The sequence below is a fragment of the Lonchura striata genome, chromosome 9 (assembly GCF_050655825.1).
Source record: "Lonchura striata isolate lonStrDom1 chromosome 9, ASM5065582v1, whole genome shotgun sequence".
In the NCBI taxonomy this organism is placed as follows: domain Eukaryota; kingdom Metazoa; phylum Chordata; class Aves; order Passeriformes; family Estrildidae; genus Lonchura; species Lonchura striata.
This window is the reverse complement of record NC_140711.1, coordinates 7,711,038-7,735,837: the sequence shown is the minus strand read 5'-3', so window position 1 is coordinate 7,735,837 and position 24,800 is coordinate 7,711,038. Positions and strand designations below refer to the sequence as shown.

The 24,800-nt window shown below is 40.9% G+C and overlaps 1 protein-coding gene across 7 annotated transcripts in view; it reads left to right on the top strand.

The window, feature by feature from the left end:
• Positions 1–24,800, top strand: part of STAG1 (STAG1 cohesin complex component) — a 167,072-nt gene that overhangs the window by 122,492 nt on the left and 19,780 nt on the right. For all 7 annotated transcript variants that reach the window (XM_021537159.3, XM_085587016.1, XM_085587017.1 and 4 more), the window contains 10 exons: positions 1,394–1,501; positions 3,720–3,834; positions 5,956–6,073; positions 7,182–7,285; positions 9,633–9,725; positions 9,849–9,938; positions 10,093–10,296; positions 12,627–12,697; positions 17,466–17,553; positions 18,660–18,740. In XM_021537159.3, the coding sequence (XP_021392834.1) occupies positions 1,394–1,501; positions 3,720–3,834; positions 5,956–6,073; positions 7,182–7,285; positions 9,633–9,725; positions 9,849–9,938; positions 10,093–10,296; positions 12,627–12,697; positions 17,466–17,553; positions 18,660–18,740 (1,072 nt within the window). The remainder of the gene's footprint in view (positions 1–1,393; positions 1,502–3,719; positions 3,835–5,955; positions 6,074–7,181; positions 7,286–9,632; positions 9,726–9,848; positions 9,939–10,092; positions 10,297–12,626; positions 12,698–17,465; positions 17,554–18,659; positions 18,741–24,800) is intronic.

Genomic DNA, 24,800 nt, shown 5'->3' with positions numbered 1-24,800 from the left:
GAGTAACTCCAGCAGTAACACAGATCCAGTGTAGAGTTTATTGATTTCCTGACACAGCTACAAAGAGTCATGCGGTAGGATACCTGCTTCCAGGCTTTTCTATGTGGGCATGCAATGGCTCCCTTGAGGAAAGGATCACCTCAGACATCCTCCCACATGCTGGTGTGGAACCAGCCTGTCCCCAGTAGCCTCATGAGTGTGCACCTGGAGGGGCACTGCTAGGCTTTTATAATATATTATTAAAAGCTGTATTAAAGAACGCCTGGTTTGCAAACAGATGCACAGAATTTTTGCTTCATATTTTATATCCAGTGGCTTCACTTTGAAGAATGTTTTTGGACATGCAGAATTTGGACAAAAAAGATTGCACTAGCTTTTCCTTAGTAACAGCTTTTTATTTGTGGGTCACTCTGTTTTAAAGGGATTTCATGTCTTGTAATATTAGCAAGACATGAAATCTTGCATCTACTGTTATATTTCTCAAGTAAATATAACAAATATGATCTGAAATGATATGTAGAGCACATCTTTTCCCCAAATTATTAGCAATTTTTGGGAACACAGTAAGTTTTAAGGTCAAAAATTACCCAGTACACTTTTTTTGGTCTATTCCTGCTTTTCTTTTGGTTGCCCATTGAAAGCACAGGCAATGCTAAATGCATTTAGCACCAGAAGGGTCTGGGTCACCTTGAAGAACACAGGCAATATTCTGGCAGGTAGGAACTCCAAAAAGGTGTCTGGAACAATCCTGATGGGGAATGACCAATTAAAATTATACCTAGTATGAAGCCAAATGATTTAGAGTCCTGATATATAAATGGTTCTGATGGATGCCATCTGAATGGAGGTAATATCCAGATTGTACTGGTATTTTCATATTGTTTTTGCTGACATTCTGGGACAGGCTGCCTAGGGAAATGTTCAAAAGTGGGGACATGGGTTAGTGGTGAACACAGAGGGCCCAGGTTAATGGTTGGACTGAATGAGCATGGAGGTCTTTCCCAACCTAAAGAATTCTGTGATTCCAGGTTTTTAGTTTATGATGTTTGATGAGTGTTTGGCATCTTGCAGTATATGCACTGAAGTTTGTGTGATAGTCTAAGGAATAAGCAGAGGATGGTTTGTATGCAGTGATTCTGATCTTTTAATAATATTTTTTTCTCTTTATTGATACAACTGGGAAGAGGAAATCACAGAAACTTCCAGTCTTACAGGCCCTTTAAATACCTCCGTATTTTCAAGTTGAACAAAAGATCCTTGAAGTCCTTGTTCAACCGTGTAGGATTTTGTGGGAAGTGAACCTACATTATAGCTGTCCCAAGTGAGCTGTGGGAGGTGAGGGGATGGAAATGAAACCTCTGCTGTAGTTCAGGTGTTATTGTGACTCTTTCAGTGGGAGTGAGGAGGCTCTTTCCAACGAAGACTGTGAGAATGTTTATCACCTGGTGTACTCAGCACACCGGCCTGTGGCAGTAGCAGCTGGGGAATTCCTCCACAAAAAGTAAGTAATCAGTTGCCCTGGAATAAGACCAAGTTTGTGAATACATCCTAGAGAGGTAACATCAAAAAGCAAAGAAGCAGTGGAGTGAAATATTCCAATTTAACAAATCAGGTATTTCATTTAAACCAGAGACTTTATTCTCTTTTTTAAACAAGATCTGAGGCTTGAAGAAACTGAATACATTTTTCTTGCTCTGCAATTCAGATAGCATTTCCTAATTCCTTGAGGGTTAAATATACAAAGGCTGCACAAGCTTCTAAGTTGGTTTAAATCCTGCAGCACCTCCTGAATTCCTGGTGTGATAAGATACATATATTGGGCTTGTAGTCTGTAGTGATACACCTGATACATCAACAGTCACAATTTCTATCAAGTTTTAAGCCAGTTTATTTCTCTGTTGTGAACTTGGGAGGTTTTTATGTAGCATTAAGTACAAAATTTGTTTCTAAACTCACTGCCTTCCCCTGAAAATATACTGCATTATGGTTACAGCTTTCATGTCCTCACTATGCCAAAGGACATGAGCCAGCTTTTCCATGGATGTGAGTCATACCACCTCAGTAACTGTGACCAGGGCATTTCCACATCATAGGAGTTAACCTCTTCATTTTATTGTTTGCAGTTAAAAATCTTGCAGCAGGAATTTGATCTTTTTGTCCCTCATGGGCTGTGACATTAGAGTTTTTTATTACATATATAGAGGATTTGTATTAGAACCCAGATTATCTAATATTTTCATGCCAAGATGCAGGATACACAAAGACATCTGTTTTTCTTTGCCAGTGCTCTAATTTTCTGTGGTTTATTAAGGATTTACAACTCCACATTGTAATTGTAAGCTTTCACTGGTGGATTTTTGGAATTCCAGCTTTGTGATCAAGCACTCTCTGTTTCAAGGAATATATGTGCAGATCTCCACTACCAACAAGACTTTGTACTAGTTACTGGAAAGGGTTAGGTTCTCATTAAAAATATTCACTAAAATTCCTTTATTAATCCACATGTGGCAAAATACTTTTGAAAAATGCCTCAAAGGTAAATAAGCACACCTGCACCTCCATGTACTTAGGATACAGATAAAACTTCATTCTGACTTCTTTTACAAGGTGCTAAGCTGTGTAAATGTGTCTCAAGGCTAACAGCATGGACACAAGATTGTCCAATTCTTAACTAATTTTGTCTTGGTTTCTGTGAAGAAAATCTCCTCTTAAAAAAGTTAGCATCTATTTCAGGCACTTGAGGTGTGATTTATCCCACCTATTTTAATACATTTCACTATCACTTTCTCCATGATAATCATCAGATATGCTCTCTGTGCTTAGCAAAGGAAAGCTACTAGTAGAGGATTTAAAGGATTACCAAATATAGAGGATCACTGGCTCAACCCTGAGGTGCAGGTTGTAAGGTATCTCAGCACCTGCAGAGATGCTCATTGCTGATATGTTAAGATAAGCAGGGGGGATAAGGTAATGTTTTTAACTAAAATACAACAATTTGTGTGTAACTTGTCCTCCTCTTCAGTGAATTAGAGCAGTGAAGTCAGAATTCTGTGTTTCACGTGTTAATCTGCTTTGTGATTTCACAGTAAAAGCCAGGAACAGCCTTCAAATTTCTCTAAACAATCATTGCTGTAGCAGTAATACTGTCACATCTGAGGTCTCTGGGGAAATTTGAGCATTGAGAGGAGTTTGGGATAGGACCATGCATCAGGGAACTCAGTGCAGAGTGTGCCACTTACCTGTAAAACCCAAAATAATTAGGAGCTGTTTTTCTTTGATGCTGCTCCTCGTACCTGAGGTTGGCTGTTTGATATATGTCAGGTTTGTTTGTAACATATCCTAGCCAAAGTGATAAAACCTTAGCTCTCAGTTCACTGGTACAGTAGGTGCTGCCTCCATTGCAAGACTGGATAAGTTATAAATGCAAAACTGTACAAGTGATGCAAATACTTGAAACTGTGCAAAACCTTCAAAGTAAGTAGGTTTTGGAGAACTTTTTCCTGGGTGAAATTCTTCCAGCCTTGTGAACTCAAAGACTGAAGACAAATTAATATTTTCAGACAGGCAGAGGTTGTGGTCTCTTTCCCTTGAAAGAAATATCTTGAGATACTTGCACTGTTTTGTGAACAAATTTACTGTATCAAGAATGAATGTTCATCATATTCTTGCAGAAATGAGAATTGTTGTGGTAGCCATGAGCTCCTTCTGCTTATTTTCAGGCTGTTCAGCAGACATGATCCCCAAGCTGAAGAGGCTCTAGCAAAGAGGAGGGGGCGAAATAGCCCAAATGGAAACCTTATTAGAATGTTGGTTCTTTTCTTTCTTGAAAGTGAGGTAAAAAAGACATTTTTAACCTTTAAATGTTTAATAAAACATGGAACTTAAGTAGTGATTTATTAACATACAGTAATAAATTGTCTTTCTTTTCCTTTTTTTTTTATATTTTCAGAAATACCATAAGCCCTTTTCTCTGCCCCTCTATTTCCTTGTCCATTAAGGAAATTTATCTGAAAATCTTCATGGTTTATTTAACTCATGCATGTCCCCACTGTACTGACACTGCATTGCTGGTGCTGTGGTGGTTGCCAGGGTGCATTGCTGCACACAAATGGAAATAGTTCTTTGCTTACATAACCATGCAAGGAGAATACCTCTGGAGTTATTTTTTGTGGAGTAAAATAATTTGAAACAGGACAGAACAAAAACTGCATAATATCTCCAATTCTGATTAGAATCATAGATGAACTCAGAGTGGGAAGAACCTGAGGGTCCTTGCCTCAGAGCAGAGTCAGCTGTGAAATGAGATGAGGTCTCTCAGGGCTTTATGCAGATGAATCTTGGAAACATTGGAGGATGAGGAAAACAAGCACAGATGTGTTGACATGAAGTGTTTGATGAACACACCCAGGTGGGATTGTGCTCATGATTTATAGAGACAGCATCTATGGGAAATTGCATTGTACATGTAGTAACAGTAATAGATATGGGGAATGGCAGTGGAGGGAGGAAAATTTGAGAAGATACTTTCAGGTACAGGATGTTCTTAAGATAGAGGGGGAAAGGTTCAGAATTATTCATTTGATTTGATAATAAGTAGATTGAAAGAAAGGAATGACAGAAATGTTTCTCTAGAGAAGGAAGGGTAGTATATGTTGGGTAAAAAGCAAAAGTAAAGATATTAAAATTGATTATTTTAATTGTTACGAAGCCTGGAACAAGAGACTTGACTGTGAGAATGAAAAGAAACACTCAGAGTTGCTGAGAAGGAAGAACAAAATTTTGGTACAGTGTTCCTGTTTTTTAAAAACACCTCATAAACCTACAGATTAATCTGGATGAAATGTCACTACCTGTGTGAGCCTTCCGTCTGCCACCTGAATGGATTTTTAGTTCTAGCTTCATTAAAACTTAGATTGGAAAGTTAATTGTTTTACAGTGTAGACACCTTAGATGTGAATGTGATTTGAGTTACTGAGCACTGACTTTGTCCTCCTGAGGAGAAAAGAAACTGCTTTACTCCCAAAGCCAAGATCAGCAAAGTGCCTCCCATGCTGCTCCCTGAGGATCACTTCTCTCTCAGGGCCAGGTTTTGCTATTGTTGTTTCTGAGAGAGTTGTTAGGAGCCAAGTAGAATATTCTGACTCCAATTTTAGTAAAGAGTTGGAGAATTGGGAGTTTGCATGTGGGTGGGACGAGTTAATGCTGCAGCCTGGGTGCATTCAAGGGAATGAACCTTGCCCAGCAGCAATAACTCTGTGACATTTTGCCCAAAGCTGTCAGAAACAGAGGAAGGCATGTACAGACACCTCCTTCTCTGCACTTGGGGATGTTTTCCAGCTAAGGAATCAGTCCCTGGCAAGCACAAGCTGTGTGTTGTGCTTGTCACTTGTTGGTAGTAGTTGAAGTTAAGTTTAGAAAACAGCAGAAGTCTATGGATTATTTTTCTCACTTTACAACAGTTGTGTTAATTCACATGAAAACATTTTTTGCAGTTGAAGTTGTGTTAAATCTATAACCCCTAAAATCACCAGGGTTTTTGCTCCTTTTTTTCTGAGCACATAGCAGCATGTATGAAAACCAATTGCTTGTTCCAAATAAATATATTACACCTCTCATGCCTCACCATCTCTCCTTTTTGTAATGCAGTGAGAAAGTGAAGGAAGGTAAGTTTACAGCTTCTGGGTCAAAACTCTGGGAAAGATTTTTCACAAACAAGCAGCTTTGTGCAAAAGAAGTTCAGTTTGGTTTTATTTAATTTCTGTTAAAACATAACCCCATTGCACTGGTGTCATTAAGTTGGGAGGAAACCTTCCTGTATTCATTTCAAGCTGAATGTTCTTTCCAACTAACATAAGATATGTGCCCAGGACACTCTCTGTGGCCACATGATTGTGAAAGTTGAAGAACTGGTGCTTATACCAAGAGCTGTACTGATGATTGCTTTGGATTTTCTAGTTGCATGAACATGCAGCCTATTTGGTGGACAGCTTGTGGGAAAGTTCTCAAGAACTGCTGAAAGACTGGGAATGTATGACAGAATTGCTCTTGGAGGAGCCAGTCCAAGGAGAAGAAGGTATTGGATCAACCCAGTGCTTCCTTGATATTGCACAGTATTGTTAATTATTCCTTAAATACCTCTGCCACCCATAGTGAAATGTCTTTTTATGTTGTGGTTTGTTTGGAAAACGTATTTGAAGATTTTGGGTTAATCAATTTTTACTGCACTTTCCTTCAAAAGGAGCAATTTGTACTCTCTTTTTATTTCTACTCTGGAGGTTTTTTTAATCAAGTGTGCTGGTCTGTGGTTCCCTAACATTAAAGGAAGTTTACTCAAGTCTTAGCTTGATTTTGTCTGAATGTTTAAATAACTATTTCAATAAATTAAATAGCTAATACAATTTTGAATAAGCAAGCACTTCAGATGATGCTAGTTGATAATGGGCTTTTCCAGGCAATGTGAACACAATGAATTCTCAAGAGAAAAAAGCAAAAGGGATTCTTTCACCATTAGTTTCAGATTTCCTTTTGTTGATAATAGACCTGGGTGCACAAAGTAGCCAGGGAGACTGGGGTAAGGTGTCTGTAAGGTTAATGAGTGTCATTCAAGATCCTTTATAATTCCTCAGGGTTCTCCTGCTTCAGGGACCTTCAAAGGGCTTAGGCATTTGAAAAATCAATGTTCCTGGCATGATGTTCTTCATCATGTCCATGCTTCGAAGGCTGGCCTTTTGGTATGCACCTGCTACAGTGGGGCTATTTATAGAGTAATTTCCTTAGCAAATTAGGCACTTTGCTTCCTTGATTCTGGTTAGCCTAGTGGGGTTTGATCCTCCAAATGTGAGCAGAAGCACTTGCCAAAGAGCAGAGGATTTATGAGGAAATGACAGTGAATTCTCTGTCACTGTTTTTCCTCTATGACTCTCCCTTATTTTGTAGATCTTCCTTACGTTCCCCCTCACTGATCCTTTTCTCCAGCCAACATTTGTCTGGGCTGCTTTCACTTCTGCCATGTCCATTTTGAAAGGATGGGAATGGCAGATCAAAGAGGCGGCAGGAAAGCCTCAATGTGACAAAGTACCTGTGCTGCTGTGTGCTCCCCTGGTGCTGTGTGTTCCCCTGCTGCCCCACACGTGTCCCCGTTGTGCTGCCTTGCCCCCAGTGATGCCCTGTTTTCCCCACAGCGATGTCGGACCGGCAGGAGAGCGCTCTGATCGAGCTCATGGTGTGCACCATCAGACAGGCTGCCGAGGCACATCCCCCTGTGGGCAGGGGCACCGGCAAGAGGGTGAGTGGGGCTGCAGCTGCCTGCCTGTCACCAGAGCATGGAAGATATTTGTAACACCACTTCGGACACTCTTGCAGTAGAGTTTTTTAATTGGTGTTTGCTGTTTTAGCTGAACACTTGTAAGAAAAAGATTAGAAATTCTGTTTCTGAATGTGTGTGTGCTTTTAGGCATCCATCCTCTTAGGCGTCTTCCACTGAGTGCCCTAAAAATTTCAGAACTTTACATCTGGCCAAATTGCCACTTCAGTTTATTGTATGGGGACTGTTTGAGCCCCAGTGGAAGGCCATTCCTAAGCTGGACATGCAGTTTTAAACACTTTATTCTAAGTCACAGGGTCAGGGTAATAACAGGCTTTCAGCTGTATTTTCCATAAGTACAGCATCCATGTTCCGAAGCAGTCTCAGCTTCTTAAACATATTCACCTGATTTTGGTGGTCCCCATCTCATTTAGGATAGAAAAAGTGGAATAAATCCACATGAATATATGGTTCTTCTTTAAGCATCCATTCTAAATAATCATAACTAATTTTTAAAACCACAGACTTAATAAAGATGAAATCTGGAAAGTCTTGGCATTCTTTATTGCTAAAATAATGCAATTACCTAACTTCTTAATTTTTTATGTGCCAAAGCAGATTAGTCTCATGTCCAGAAACAGCATCCCAGGAAAAGCTCCAAGAAACCATCAGTTTAAACATGCTTTATGTACTTTAATTTATAAAGCGAGTTCTTAGGAATTTCTAATTTATTACAACATTTCAGGGTTAAGGAGGGAATTGAAATTTACACAAGCATGTCTTATCTTTTGTTATGAAAACTGTATTGTAAGCACATCTTTTGTCTCAAGCTGCAGACTCTTCTAGCAGTCAAAGTGACCTTTAAATTAAAAAAAAAAAAATCATGTTCAGGTTTTCTGTTTGGAGCACCAAATAATGTCAGCATTAACTTCCCAGGTATTTTCTCTTTCTCAAGATATCTACAGCTCAATTCACTGAATTTCAGCAAATTGTGTAGTCTTAAGTTTTCAATGTCTGTATTTGGAGCTAAAGAAAACAGATCAGTAAAACAAATTCCACCTTCTGAGGGATGATCAGAAAAGCCTGGATGTCATGCTGGGGACCCAGATCAATTCCCAGTGCCAGGGAATAGCTGTGTTTGGTCACCAGAACACAACTGGGCTGTCAGGGTTGGGATTCTTACCTGGGTTTGCACTGCTCTGAGCTTGGCTGGTGCTGCCCTGGTGAGCGTGTAGGGGCTGAGGCTGCTCTGGGGCCATCCCTGCACCTTGCACTGTGCAAGTAGTGTCTTGTCCTGTTCACGATCCATTCCCCCCACTTGCATGTCTGTTTTGGGTTCCTGCTGGCACAGTGCCTGGCATCCAAGCACATGCCTTGTGTCCAGCAGCTCCTCCTCCCTTGCAGAGCCATGTAGGGGTCCCAGTAAGCTTTTGCTTCTTTTCAGTTAGAGCATGAGTTGTGGGATGGTAACTGCAGTGTTCCCTGCTTTGTCCCTGGAGATGCATCTTGTCTCATGATCCCACCAACTTCTTCTCTGAGTTGAAATGGGAACAGATTTCTAATTAAGCACTCACCTTCTTGTGAAATAGTTTACCTTCTGACTTTAGCTTGTAACCCTTACTGTGCAGTCTGGCTGATTGGCTATACATGAATCATTTGCTAACTTGAGTATTATCATTATTTTGTCTCAAAAGTATTCTTTTCTTTCCTGAAGCCAGGAAGCCAGATCTAAGCTTTGATGGAAACATGCTGGTTTGGTTATTGTCCCTCTGGTCACTGTTTCAAGGGGGTTTTGTTCTGACAGCATTAATGCTTCAGTACCTCACTGTGAACTTGGATGTACGTTCTGACTGAGAATTCCATTCCATTTAGAGAGGAGGCCATGACTCTGCTTAATGAAAATCATTGTTACAGTGTGGTTTGGTTTTGGTTTTCTTAATTATACTTCAGTTTGCCCTGAGGTCTTACGTTAATGCTTGGTTTAATGTGTGAAAGTCAGAGTTCAGTACAGTTGGAAACAATAGCAAAAATTCCACTGACTGAGGTTATATTTGAATTTCAATCCTAAAAAGATGTTGATGTGTGGAGACAGTGTCATGCTGGGTGATACGGTGTTTTCCTTTTCAATCACAGCTGCTTAGGGCACACAGTCTTCCCTCTTCAATCATTCTTCAGCCCAAATGTGTTTTGAGTTTTTTTATTCCCTCCTCGTTTGATTTATTAAATAATACACTTGCATGGTTTCTGTTTGTAATACAATGTTTAGAAAAGTTAATGGATGCTATATGCAGAAAATGTATTTACTGTAGTAATGTTTGATCACTTCCAGGTCTTGACAGCAAAAGAAAGAAAAACTCAAATAGACGACAGAAATAAATTGACTGAGCATTTCATTATTGCACTTCCCATGCTGCTATCAAAGGTACAGTTTTCAACGAAATAAATATTTCACTGGGATTTACAGCTGAATTAAACTTTCTCATTCTGTAGTGCAGGAGTTTATTTTTACCTCCCTGTTGTTTGCTTTGTTGCCATGACGTTCCAGTATTCTGCTGACGCTGAGAAGGTTGCAAACCTCCTGCAAATCCCTCAGTACTTTGACCTGGAAATCTACAGCACGGGCAGAATGGAAAAGGTATCGTGCCTTGGGCAGGAAGTGTGGCTGCTCTCAGGTGTGACCACTGCTCGGCCCCACAGTGCTGTGCCTTTGGCTGGGTGTTGTGGCAGTGGCTTTGCTCAGTGTCATTGTCCCATTGAAGGGAAAGCTGAAGTTCTTTTCTGCTCTGCAGCATCTGGATGCCTTACTGAAGCAGATTAAATTTGTTGTGGAAAAGCATGTGGAATCAGATGTTCTGGAAGCTTGCAGCAAAACCTACAGCATCCTCTGCAGTGAAGAATACACCATCCAGAACAGAGTTGACATAGCCCACAGCCAACTTATTGATGAATTTGTGGATCGATTTAACCATTCTGTTGAGGATCTACTGCAGGAGGTTTGTTTTCTTAGAATTGTTGAACTGGCTAAAATATGTTAGGATAGGCTACAGAAAAAGCCATGAAATTACCCATCTGAAGACGTAGTGCAGCAGCAGCTATTTCATAATTATTTGGAGCTACTTCTTCCTGTGGAAAGTCCCTTACAGTAGCTATTAAGCCTTCAAATCATTGATGTGTAAAACAAAACTATGGGACAATCCTGCTTCTGAAAATTTAGTTGAGTATTAAAAGAGTCCATGTAAGGAATTAAGTGGATGAATGGGTGAAAGATAATGAAAAATGCAGAGGAAGTTGTATTTACATTAGTGTTTTTAGTGATTCCAGTAGTCCCAGATGTATATGTAGGCAGCAAAATCAAGACTGGATTATGTTTAGAATGGAAGAGAGAATTTAAGAAAATATGTGTCATGGATTAAAAGAGCCCTGGAAAGAGTAAAAGATTCTGGAACCTGGAAGTACCTGTGATTTAGTTGTAAGAATTTACTCTTCCAAATTTCATAAGGCAGAATAGATTTAATAGAATAGAAACCGTACTCATTTTTTCTTCCCTTGCAGCAATTTAACTTTGTGTAGCACTACTTAATTTTTTGTAATTTTCATGCCTTTTAAACATAACATGAGGGCTGCACAGACCTTTTTCTTTGCTTGTAGTCATGCACTGGTCTGTGGCAGATCCAATTAATTTTTGATGTACATTTAGGAAAGTTAAGCCAAGTCCCTGATTTAGAATGGCACATTAAAGGAAATATGCCTTTTTTCCTATTTTTATGTAGCATGCTACATACAGGCTCACTGTAAATATGCCTTGTCATGTTGCAGAGTAAATAAAAATGTTTGTATAGCTGCAGAAATGTGCATAAATGAAAGGACAGTACATGCAGGAAACCTTCCACAACGCAGAGGAGGTGGGGCACCACTGTGCATTCTTTAGTAATACACAGTGGTGTATTACTACAATAATGTAAAATACATAAAGCTTGTTCTCTGCCTGTCTGCCATTTTTGGTGTACTTTCTCCTAAGTTTCTGATTAGAACCTGGAAAAACAGTCCAGAATTGGTATTCCATCACTGCCCACTTGTGTGTGCCAAGGGAATCCTTCCCATTGTTCCTTAGCCTTGGTTTTTGAAGTTCCTCATCTCTGGCCGGCAGGACCAAAACCTGACTTGTGCAGCAAAAAGGGCTAAGGCTGGACTGCCACACCAGAGTCGAGCTGCAGAACCACCCGAGCTGTGCACACCCAATGGATGCCCAGCAACTGAGCACTGGAAATAGTGGCCTTAGAGAGAGAGAGCTTTCCTCAGCCTGCTCCAAACATCCCTCTGGCCTCACTCTTTTACCCAAGGGGAGTCAGAGGAGAGCACTGAGATGCTGGGATTTATAAATGCCTTCCCAGGAGTCTTTTCAGGAGTAGTGGACTAGGAGAGAGAAAGATTTTTCCTACGATTTTCCTTAATATTGTTTTTGTTTTAGAATTCCTCTATGACTGCTGTTGAATCAGGAAGCCAGTATCTGCATATTCCCACTCCTTTTCCTTTCACCTCTCTTTGCCAGTGCCTTTGTGCTGTGGTGCAGAAAGCCCTGAAGGATTCCCTGGGGCTGCTGAGCAGAGCAAAGGCTGGGCTCCTGAGGGGCTGTGGGCCAGGGACACTGGAGTCCCTGTGCTTTACACCACAGGGAGCACAGAGAGGCAGTGAGGCCTCGTGGTCCTGGTGCGTGTTCTCTCCCAGGAGAGCAGGGCTGAGGCTTGCAGAGAAACTGTGTCTGAAAAGCATCTGAGAAATTAATTAAGGGCCTTAGATCCCTAAGGAGAAGTGAGTGCATAGGTCAGACATGGCACATAACCAAGACAAAAGTAGGAGAAAACAAGAATTAGAACAGCAGTAGCAAGGATTTGAAATTATGGCCTTTGTGATACTCTATTTAAAGTGATATTTGTTTGAATAATTAATTTTAATAAGTCTATTTCATCATTTTAAAGGCATCTTAAATTTTAAAAATTGCATACTGGTACCTAAGCAAGTATCCCACTGCTTTATGGCTTCTCACTGGGCTGATAATGAGAGAAACATTGATTGACAATTGCATCTGAAGGCAGAAAGATGTTTATTAACACAGTGATAATGCTGAATATTGTCACATAATCTTGCTTGGGTTTTATGCTGTGCAGTGGTTACTTAAATTTTGTGGAAGGTACTTAAAAGTCACTGGAAATTTTGGAGACAGTTTTGATATGAGTATAAACCCCTAAGAAGCTGCTCCTGCCTGCACAGCAATGTACTGGGCTGAATTGCTGGGCTCTCCTCATGGATTGCCTTTCCTTTGCAGGGAGAAGAAGCTGATGATGATGACATATACAATGTGCTCTCCACACTGAAGAGGTTGACATCTTTTCACAAGTAGGTGGTTTCCCTCACAAATTTGTGATGTTAATTTTATCCTTTCAGCAAGTATCAGCAGTGTCAGGTATGGGGAAATGAGAACACATGGCCTGGAATCTTGAAATGGAGCAGTGACTGCTGGTGTTTGTCAGTAGAAGTGTTTGGGTTGATCTGGGTCCTTGCTCAGTTCGTGCCATGACCTTTGCAGATGGGATTTGCAAGCGGCACCCCCTCCCTTGCACCCAGTGCTCCTACACCCATGAGTAAATTACTACAGGTCCTGCTCCCCTGCATGGCACAGTCAGGGCACAAGGGACACTTCTCTGCCACAAACCTGTGCTTTGGGTGTCAACTTAGGGAGCCTACAGGAAGCTGTTTCTCCATGTCTTTGAGCTACTTCTCCTCAAAATGATATAATTAATTAGTAGTAGCAATAATAATAATAATTAAGAGTTTATGGTGAGAGTCTGGAAGATGCATTTTCTTCCTGCAGTTGAATTGTTGGCCAAATTTCCCTGTGTGGATTGCACAGAATCTCCCTCATCAGGCACAAATCAGCTTTTCAGGTTCCTGCTGCTCTCAGACCTATGTGCAGAGCAACCTGGAGAGCTTCACTGGAACTGTGAATTCTGGAGCACAGCACAAAGGCCTGATCTTCCCTCTAACTGCAGGAAGCATTTGCTCCTGTCAGCATGAGAGAGCTTTGTGTGCTGGTGGCAGAGAGCCACCAATCATTTCTTCCTTATCACAATATGGGAGAGGACTTTCCTTCTGCCAGCTCTCACTTACATCTTGGTATTTTTACAACTTTGTGATTTCATTTCTCTCTCTGTGCTTAGACTTCACTTATCCCAAATCCTGCATCTGTCTGAAATGGTTCTGCAATCTCTAATCTTTGTTGCCATTCAAGGAGAATCCCACAAACATCATAAAATCCTTACTAATTTACATGGTGTAGCAGGCTGACACGTGTGCAAGTGAAGTTTGCAGGCTCTCTGGTAACCCGCTGCCTTTCCTGAGGGGACTTGGGGAAAACTCTACTTCACATCCAGGAGAGAAGCAAAATCATTAGGGTTTCCTGAGCTGCTCCCATATATGTTTTTGCCTTCAGGATTCCAGGTCCCTAGAGTTAATTCAGACCATAAAGAAGCCTTGTGGGATAACACACAAATCAGTCTTTCACCTTCACTCAGATACTTTCACCTTCAAAAAGCCAGGAAAGAGCAAGGGATCAGAGCTGAAGAGCTGCAAAAACCAGCTAATGTATCACTCCTCAGCTGATTGGTTTTTTACTACTGTAGTTCAGTAGGAATTCTTAATATCTGCTTCCATAAAAATAAGTAATGAGATCTTCATTAGGTGTGATGTGATCTCTGTAATAGGGAACAATTACACCATGTGAGCCAGAAGTTCTGCTGAATCTTTAGCTATGAGAGGAGATCTGCAATTCCAAATGCACATGGAGTGTTCTGTCTCAAAGCACAGTGGCTGTGGTCTGACTCTGTCATTGGCTGTTGGCACCTGGGAGTCAAAAGAAACTAAATCAGGAGATCTTGTGAACAGGCACTGATGAAATGGTTGATGGGGCCTTTGGGAAGAAACAAGTCCTTGTCTTCTTCCAGTGAGAGAAACTCCAATGTACAGTCTCCATGCTTTTTTCCCCTTGATAATGGCTGCTGTTTCATACTTCAAAAAAAAGCAAGGTGGCAAATACATGGCAGGGCATTATGAGAAAAGCCTTCCAGACCAAAAGACCAAGTTCTATACTTGGATTTCCCAAGCCTGAGCTAATCTTCTTTCTGAGAGGGCCATGACAGCAACGGGCATGCTTTTTGATTCATCAGAACAAGGATATCATGTATCAATGCAAATTAAATTTATCATTACAAAGTTTTCTTCCACATTTTCAGAATACAATAATAAATTCTCTTGAGATCTTCTGAGTAGACCTCCTGGAGTATACACCTGGGGTATTTTTTTGCCAGAATCTCACAGATACTCATACCATTTAAGTATTTACATGGAGGTAATTTTTTCTATATTGATTCCACTGTAATTCAATTGAACTTCCACACATGACATATCAGTGCTGTAGCAGTTTGTATGCTGCAAAATATCAGCATCTTTTATTTACTTACTTCAGTAAATCCAAAGCACGACACATCCCAAGCATCACTTCTGTTCCCCTGGATGTGCCTGTTGGTTCTGTCTTGTATGAAGGACACGTTTCACATTAAGAAACCAGGAGTATTGGTATTACTGTTCAGTAGTCCTTGTATATGATACAGCATTTGCTTCCTACCACCTCCACACTGACTCCACAAACCCCCAGGCACTGTCATAACTCTCAGAGAAAAGAATGTGTATCAGGGTCAGTGTGGTCAGTCAGGACACTTCTGGACAGGTGAATTGATGGTCACATCATCACATCAACTCTTCCTCTTAGAGAAACTCTGCTTAACATTTTTTCCCAGTAGTTGACCAGTGCACCCCTCAGACTGAATTACTCAGAAGCTTGTTATATCCAGAAGTAGATACATAAATGAAACCTCATTAGAGAAATTAGACTGTATCAGCAGCACAGCTGCTCAAAGCCCAAGGCACAGCTTCCCTCTCTTTATGGATCTTGAAGAAGTGAAGCAGTTCGGTGGGTGGAAAGGTCACTTCTTGAAAAAGAAACTTTTCTAAGCTGTTTTATGCCACACTTTGAGAAACACTGTGAAACTGGTACCCTTACCTCACCTGCCTCTTGTCTGGCAGAAATATGGCCCAGCAGACAGGCCTGTCCAGAAGAATTAAAAGAAGCCTTGGATGTAATACTGGGACTTGTTTTCTGTAATCCATGAAGTGTCTGACATGGAGGAACGAAGGGAAAATTCTGTGTTGTGTGAGTTTTCTTCCTGGGAGCCTCTCTGTTAGTCTGAACCTCTGGAGAATTGTGTGGTGTCCAAGATGCCTTTATAACTATGGTTTTGATGGTTAGGTAGCTCCGAAGAGATTAAGAGGTACCAGTATATGCCTAACTGTAATGTGGAGGCTCTGCTTTAAGAGAGTCTCAATTGAAAAGCTGTAAGTTGTACATAGTTGGAATTTTTCAGCTCTGGAAGCTGAAGAGCCCTTCCTGAGCTCACCTGTAAGGCAGAGGACAAGGAGCTGAGTGTCCCCAGCTGTGAGGACATGGCCCCTGTGCTGGCTGCCTGATGGGGAATTTCTGAACTGAAAAGGCAGGAATGAGACCATTTTTCCTTTCATATTCTCTGTAGGATAATCTGTGCAGGTATCTGCCTCTGCACACCAAGGAGACTTTACTGCTTTAATTACAGTGCTGTAATTAAGGAAGTACCACTCTGCCTTGCTGGCAGCCCTGTGATTTATGGAAGCAGCATCTCTGTGTTTAATATCTCCAGTCAGAGGCAGCTCTCTGGCAGCCTCTAATTTATCTATTAAACATTTTATTTTAGTATCTCAAAGACCATCTAAGTCTACAAAATACTTTTACACTTTTTACATTTTTAGTTCCAGTATTTTTTTTTAAGTTTCCCTATTCTTCTATTAGTGGATTTGAACTGGAAGTTAAGGTGCATCTTGGCTTTACTGGCCCAGCCCTGGAGTGCACAATGCACTCTGATGGTTTTTTTCTGTGAAGCTCTTACCAGTGACATTTTCCAGGGCTAGCATGCTCCACTGTGGGAGGTGTTTCCTGGCAGGGCTTCCAAAAGGACCTGGGCATTGCCAGTCCTGAGTTCAGCCTCTGTCCCTTTTGGAACTGGAGAGTTATTCCTTCTGGCTGAGCAGGGCAGTTAATGGTTTGACCCAGGGCAGGCACAGCAGTGGGAGGAGTGAGGTTGGCTGGGTGACCCAGGTGCTGGGGTGAGTCAGATGCAAGAGGCTGCTGCACCCAGTTGAGACTCCCAATTCAGTCTCAGTATCCCTTCTTCCAGGTGGGTATTTCAGTCAGCAAGTTTCTGATTATTCTGAGCTGACTTGTTCTTTTATAGACACATTACAAACTGCTTCATATTATCTCAGTTTATTTCCGCTGCAGAAAAATGTTTTAAACTTAAATTTACTTGCTGAGAGAGTATTTTTGTCTTTCAGGCAACCTGATGTTTTTCAGTTTCTTCTGTATTTCTCATTTCTCTATTAAAAAGCTGTTTCATGAGCTCTTGAGATCTGTAAGGCTACAGCCTTACAGAGTATTTGTACCTAATGTCATTTTTATTCTTCTCACTCATGAAATCAGGTTGGTGCAACTGAAATGTGGAACAGTGAGTGGGATGGCAGCCACCATCTCTATCTCGTGTCCATATATTATCATATGGTCTCACTTCAGATATTCAGGGTATTTACTGTCTAGTGATAATGTGTATTCTTTTTTTTCCAAGTGAGACAGTAGAAAAATATACTGTTTCATTTTGGTTAAAGCCATTTTTATTCAATAGATATTGACAGAGCTTTGGCTGTAATTTCTGCTGTAATGCCAGGGGAGGGTTTTCTGGAGTTCTATCGATGTTTCCATAAGAGGAAAGATAACTTAGAGAGAGAAGCAGCAGCTATGCTTAAGTAGCCTTTATAGGTGCATGGTATTGAAAGAGTTTATCTCTTCCCTACAAAAATCCCATGTAGTAAAACATTTTTCCTGGATTATCAGAAAGCCTGACTAATGTTTTCAGCATGGAGAGAGCTGCTGTGCAGCTGCTTGTTCAGCTGTGGAAACCACCAAAGCTCTCTGGGCTGGGGATTCTGAGGAACACAATTAATCCCTCTTTATTTCCTCTCGTTCCAGTGCTCATGATCTGACCAAATGGGATCTGTTCAGTAACTGCTACAGATTGCTGAGAACTGGAATTGAACACGGAGCTATGCCAGAACAGGTACCCTGAACAAAACCTGCACTTCATCACTGAGGTGTCCGAGATCTAAGGAATCTTCTTGTACAGAAATGCTAAAGTTCTATGTGCTTCAGTGATGTGGGAGGAACTGAGTTTGAAATTAAATTTATAGTGGAGCTAAGGGCTGTCTAAGAGGTGGAAGACCTTGGATTCTGTGATTTTTCTGTGAGCTCCTTCCCTCACCTTTCTCATCTGTAAAGTTGGGAATAGCTAGTGTTCCTGACTCTGAAAAGCAGTGCATCAATCCTGATGTTTACACTGAAACCAAACTTTGTAAGCCTTGGCTGCAGTTAGAATTATCACAAATTATTATTGTGCATGGAAGGTAAGATGAAAGCTTATGAAGACCAGGAAACTAGAACATCCTAGTGGAGTTCTTTTAGTGAACACATCTTGGACTTTGTTCCCTCAGATTCCATTTTTGTTTCTCATGGATGAGCAGTCTGCCAGCCAGCCTTGGTTTCTGGGTCTGACAGTGTATGGCTCTCCAAATGCCTCCATAATATTTTAGGGGAAAGGTCCTGAAATCGGAACTCTGCTCAGTATTTCTTCCTGCAGGCCACCCTGAGGAGTTTGGCAGTTGTAGCACCTCATCTGGATTTGAACTGTTCAGGAGACACCATGGATGCTTTTCTGGGCACCAGGAATATGACCCTGGTCTTCTTCATGGGACAAGTTGTATTTTGCCCTTTTTTTAGCAATTGGCCTATATGTTCATTTGCCAGTGGAACAGATTTCCAGGCTGCTTAGTAGTGAAGCCAGGTTTAGAGATATTTCAATAGATGCTTTTGACCTGAGAGATGTAGGGATTGGGTTGTACTTCTGTCATGCTTTGACATCCCCTTCTGCTGTACCCCAGTGCTGTTTTCTGGTGTTTCCCAGATATACACAGTATTTTTTCACCTCTAGTAGGCTGATTTCTTATTGCACCAAACCAACCAAGGAAAAACTTGATAACCTTGAAAATAAAAAGTGCTAAGAGCTGTTCCTGTCTTTTCACCACAAAATGCATGATAGATTTTCCATATACTTCCTGCTGTGCCTGCTGTTAGCAGCGTGCTGAGATTCTGTGTGTTCTTGTGTTACAGATCGTTGTCCAAGCACTGCAATGTTCCCACTACTCTATTCTCTGGCAGCTGGTGAAAATCACTGAGGGCTCCCCTTCCAAAGTAAGTGGCCATTTGATCAAACAGATTTTACTGACAGAACACAACTTACCTAGAAAGGTGTTACACCTGATTTCTTTGTAACTTCCATTCTTGCCATCATTTGTTTCATTTATAACATACACAGGATCTGTTTAACATTGTGCATGTGTCTAAGCAATGCAGATAGTTTTTATCAGGATTTTATGGCACCTGATTATTACATTTTTATTGTTGAGGATGATTAACACACTTTATTGTGAGTATTGCAGTTTGCATGGCTGATAAGGAATGTTGACATGAACATTTGTGAGCAATACCGTTGATCTGTAGACCACAGATAGCTTAATCTTGATGTGTAGTTACCTTGCTTATTCTCTAATTACACCCTTTATGTTGCAATAGAAATGGCAGGACACTGGCAGTAATGATTGTTAATAAAAAGCAAATGCACACAGAATATTATACAGTCAGGACAAGGTGACATGACTTTTCCAGGACCTTTCCTTAGCTCTTTTCTGAGTCAGAGGCCAGCATCCTGTTTTTTCACAGCTTTTTCAAAAGTAATATATCAAATTAAAATTATGTGAAAACTGAATTATTGTACTTCTCCATCAGCATCAAAAGGGTAAAAATGTTATACTGAAGTTCTACTCAAATCAGCTTTTTATGCATAGAAAAGTGATAAAAATACATAGTAAATTCTCTGAGTTGTTTTGAATACTAATACTGAAAATAGCTACTAGAAAGGAAGGAATAATTGTTATTTATTCTGGCTTTTGTTCCCATTTCTCTATAACCCTCTTTCTCCTTAGTGTGCATAGGCTGCTGGTTCCTGTGAAACTGAGTGCTCAGAGCACCTGGGCACTGTCTACAAAACCTTTTTTCAGTCTTCCCCACCTGCTCTGGGGTGCTGGGTGGTGCTGGGGCTCTCACCCACTCCTGAGGACTCCAGCAGCCCTGTCCTCCTGCCTGCCCTGGGGGCAAATGCCCAGACACTTTTGAAATTCACATCACGTGTCACTGTATTTCTCCATTTTTTTGAGCAAACTACAATAAATTGCTGCAGTATGGCACAGGTGGTGCAGGGACAGCTGTCAGCATTGCTGGAAAAAAGCTTCATGTTTACTTGTGTCTCACTCACAGCAAAAGAAGCATACTTAACTGTAACCTCCAGCTGGGGATTAACAAACAGCCTCTCTCTGCATGGAGTGAGGTATAAACTTTGCATTTTGGTGCCCAGGCATTCATGTGGTTGCTGTTACATCGTGACCATGATGGCCCAATTCAACTGAAAGAGAAAAAGGCCTTTATTTTTTTCAGTGGCTGAGATTTTCTTGCAGACAAGCTTAGTGCAATTGTATGGCTTTGCCTACTTTTTCAAAATAAGATGTTGTTTTTTCCATTGGGAAATAATTTTGCCCATGGCTGGTGTATAAGTCATTATTTAGTCTTGGAAGTTAGTAGACAAAGGCATTAACAGAAGCATCTCAGAATGAAAAACAGTTATTTCATGGGTATTTTGGAAGTATTCAGGCTTTTATGGGAACATTTCTGGGACAGCAGTTTATTATGTAGGTCCATGCAGGTTTCTAGGGCTGCTTTGCTGTTTCTGTAATGATCTCAGGGCAGAGAAGGGTGATGGTGTGTAGCCTCACGTGGCATCTTTAGTAGACCAATGGATATAACAAAAAGTAGAGAAGGTTTTGGGCTCACAAGCCTTCCAGATTTGAGATGAAAGTAGAAGATTACAAAGTAAAAGACCAGCTGGAAGCAATTGGTTGGTTTCTAGTTAGATACAAATCGGATAAACTCTGACAGGGGAGAAAAAGACCATTGGTGCCTGTAGAGGAGGAGTGAGAGCAGGGAAGGGAGAGGAAGTAAGAAAGTTAGGAGGAGAATTAGTGGAGAAGGAAGATAGATAAAATATGAAAATGGAGAGAAGAGGAATTTATCATATGTCATAAAACTAAGCTTAAGTCTTTGGTTTTCTGTATCCCATAGATTTTTGAATTTTTGTTCCCAGGCTCATGTTTCAAATAGGATTTTTTAGCTTTCCCTTGAACAACTATGCTGAGAGATCAGAGATGGAGGGATTGATTTGTAAGAAATGTTCATCTGCTGCCAGGGTCATTTATGTGACCTCATGCTGGCAGTAGTTTCACTGCTCTGTTTCACCTCGTGAGGTCCCATCTAGATAGTCTATGAACAGGATAAAGTATATGAACATTTTGGAGCTGTAAATAACAGGAATAAAAGATGGAAACAGATATCTTGGCAAGTTTTAGATTTGTTGTTCATGTGTGCTTTGCATCCATGAGGTGTACCTTATATTGCAGGGAGTTTGCAGGTGTGATAGGGAGTTCTAATAAGGTTTCCTTTGAAGTGAATTCTTTGGCTACAGTTCAGAATTGCTTGGTAATTTTTATATCTTGTATTGATTCTGCGGTGGAGTCATAGTTGACAACCATAGGCATACACTGGGAACAGAGCTGTTTTGAAATGAAATTACTTTTTGTCTGGTGTTCAAATGGCTTCCAAAATACAGCTCTGTCCTAAGAGAACTGTCCTTGTTTGGGAACTGTGCAAGGCATTATGGCCAAGCCAGGGCACATTAATTGCTGGATGAGGGATGCATCATATTACAGCTATTGGGCATGTTCTGGATCATGGCTCCATACCTGATCCAGCTGTTTTGACCTGGAGCTTCCATGTGTGTGGCAGGGAAAAGCTCAACTCTTGTGGTTTAAATCTAATTAGGATCAAGTCAGCTCATTGATTTATTAACAGCACATAATTGACCTACAGCTAGGGCCACATAGCTTCAGGATAACCGTCAGCTCTACAATACAGGACCAGAATATTGGACGCTTGTATAATGTTAATGAACACCTACAAATTCCAAAATTGCTCTTCAGCTGGCCACAGGTTACTGAAGTCCCTTCCCCAAGATACACATGAAGAGTTCTTGTTTTTCCTAGCTGTTATCAGGGGGTGAGATGCCCCTCACTGTTCAACATCATTTGTAAAAAAGCCAAAGGGAGTGCCTTTGATACATTTTTATCAGCATAAAAATGCATCAAAGATCTTTTAGCAGAAGAATGATAATTAATGATTATTTGAATTATTAAGAAAGTCCAGATTCTCTGCCCAACAACAAAGATTTCACCAGTTAAATACAGCAGAGAGTTATTTTGAAACACTTCTTCAAGCTAGCCTGTGGAGAGAAGGGTGTCCTGTGGAGTCATCTTGGTGTCTAAAATCTGAAAGGAAAAATTGATTACTGAAAGGAAGGCTGCAGCAGGTAAGAATGAAATCTGTAAGCCTTGAAATATCCACAGTCTGATGTTTTAACCTTTAGTCTCCCTCTGTCCCTGAGGCTGTGGTCCTGTTTGTGCAAACTGGTGCTCTTTGGGGTAACCAGCACTGTACTGGGGGGAGAAAGCTCATCCTCCATAGCTTGTGGGAGCAGCCTCTTGTAGCCTGGAGGAAAAGTCCTCCTTAGGTGGGAAGGGGTTTGATGGTGGTTCTAAAGGAAACTGGTAATTTTTCCCCTGGAATTCTCTCATCTGTCAGTCTTGGGGGGCAAGTACAGTCCTGAGGGAGGAGACTTGGGGATTAGAGCAGACACTTGTTTCCTCCTGGATTTCTTCAGCCATGTCTCAGGTACCTAGGACATTGTACTGTGCACTGTATGTGTATGTACTGAGAAGGAAATACTTACAGAACAAGAGTCCTAAAACTTAGAATAATAAAAATAAAGCATGACTAGAGCAAACATTGAGAGGCAAGACAAAGGTCAGCCAGTTGTGAGTAAGCAGCAGCCAGAGTTGCCAAATGCATGGCTATTAGAGTGTGATTAGTGGGCAGAGGACTTAGGGGAGGGGGTTTAAAAGGGGATTTTAAAGAACAATGTGATCACTTGGTGACTTTTCATATGGGCATGATGACAGAATGCAGAAAAAGCTAAAGGGAGAAAAAAGTCACAAGATACAAAAGGTTTGGACCATTTTCCACAGTTGGGGTGAAAGCTGAGGGTTCTTCAACCCTGTGAAGCTGAAGTTAATACTGCAAATAATAAGTAATTCAGAGGAAAAGCAAGGAGCACATAGGCAGAAGAGGATGGGGTTTGGATGATGAATATAGCAAAGGCACAGCATTTTAAAATTACTTCAATGGAAAAAACAAGCTTTAATTTAAAGCTAGAAAGTACCTGAAGAATTGTAGACACAGGTATTTCAGCACCCTGGTTTGGGTGGTGGCACAGACTCCAGTCCTTGCTCTCAGCAGCTTGTTCCTGCCATGGAGCAGTTAAATTGCAGAGTTGTGACCTTGTGGTTTTGTCTAACAGCCAGCAGGATGATAAAATGGTTTCATAGCAGCTTTTCTGAAGGCAGATCAGGTACTCACACCTCAAGAACCTGGGCTGTGCACCCCAAAATGCTCAAAGACTTGGAAATCTAATTATTTTTTTCCTTCCCATTTTCTCTGTTGAACAAAAATCCCCACTCTTCAGCAGTCTGGGGATTTCTCCAAACTCAGGAGAGTTCCAGATGGCTCCATTGCACTGTTCAGCTGGGCTTTCTCCTGCTGTCTTTAACTTTGCAATAGGAATCTCTATCATGCTGTGCTGTCAGGAGAGAGGGTAATAAATATACCATGAACCTGCTTGTTACTCACTTTGACAAAAAGAAAATTGGGAGATATACCCCATTCCCTTTTTAACCTATATGTAGTTTTTTTCATAGGTTTTAGTTTCTCTGTTGAGTTCATGAGCATCTAAATGGAAGGTAACTGCAATAGAAAGCTTGAAGGTGATTGTAATCCCAGTGCCTAAAGGGGTAAATCAGGTGTTTATGTAACAGTGAACTGATAAGCCTGGCGTCAGTCCTAGGTGGAATCTTGGTGTAGGAGATAGAAAACACAGTTGGTACAAGGCTGAAGGGCCAAAAGCTAAGATTGGAAGAACCACATCAATTTCTTGTTGACAAGATGGCATTTTTGACTGAGAAGAGAATCAACTGAAGCACCAATGTCTCTAAGACATTAATACCACATTGCATTTCAGGTGTGTGTTTGGATTTAATGTAACTCATATTCACTAGCTCAAAACTGATCCATATATTAAAGAAAAATTGTAGGTGAGCAATCCTTGCTCAATTGAATAGTTTCTGATGCATTCTGGGAGAGATCTGTTCTCTCCTATGAAAGGGTAATTTTTATCAGTCATCTGAGAAGGCCCTGAAAATGGGAATGATATAGATCAATTGGTGAACAAAACACAGTTTAAATTTTTTTAAAAGAGCACCTTAATGCTGTCAAATGGAAGGCTTATATCCAGGAAAAAAAAAAGAGAAGTGCTTAATGGCAAATTGTGGATTAGACAGAGCAGAGCTGTATTACAGATTCTGCAATGGCAGGGTAATGCAGTAGCACCATGGCTGCATCATCAGAGAAAAACTGCTCAGGAATAGGAAGGTGAGGGAGGGCACAGGCATTCAGTGTCCATATCAGCAAATCCCACTCACTCCATTGGAAGTGATGAGAAGTTCAGAGCTTTGGGAATGCTCTGGGTGCTTGGGCACGCTGACATTCGTGTGTTGTGCTGTGAACCAGCACAGGGAGAACATATGGACCACAAAAAGGCTCTGCAGTAAACACAGAACAACGAGAGCTCGTGGCAGGAAGCACAAGAAAAGCTAAAACCAGAACTGAGACACATGGGCTGAACAGCCAGCATCAGTAAAACATTTCAGCAAGGAAAACATTGCATGTGCATTATGTAGGTTCTTCACATTTGCTTGGAGGTTGTTCTGCAGGACATTCTTCTCTTCCATGTGGAAACTGAGAGGGCTGTCCTGGGGGAAGGTCTGCAGAGCATGGGCCAGCCATCCTGCTGTGAATTCATCTCATTTCATTTAATTTGGGCTTCTTGCTTTCTTTCAGGTGATTGGTTCCTCATCACTGTAAAACCAAGAGACTGTTTCTGTGTGTGTTCTCTTTGAATAGCTTATTTCTTTCACAGCTTTTTGTTGAATGTATGAAATCACCACAATTTCTTTATTTTGCTTCCTCCAAGAAACC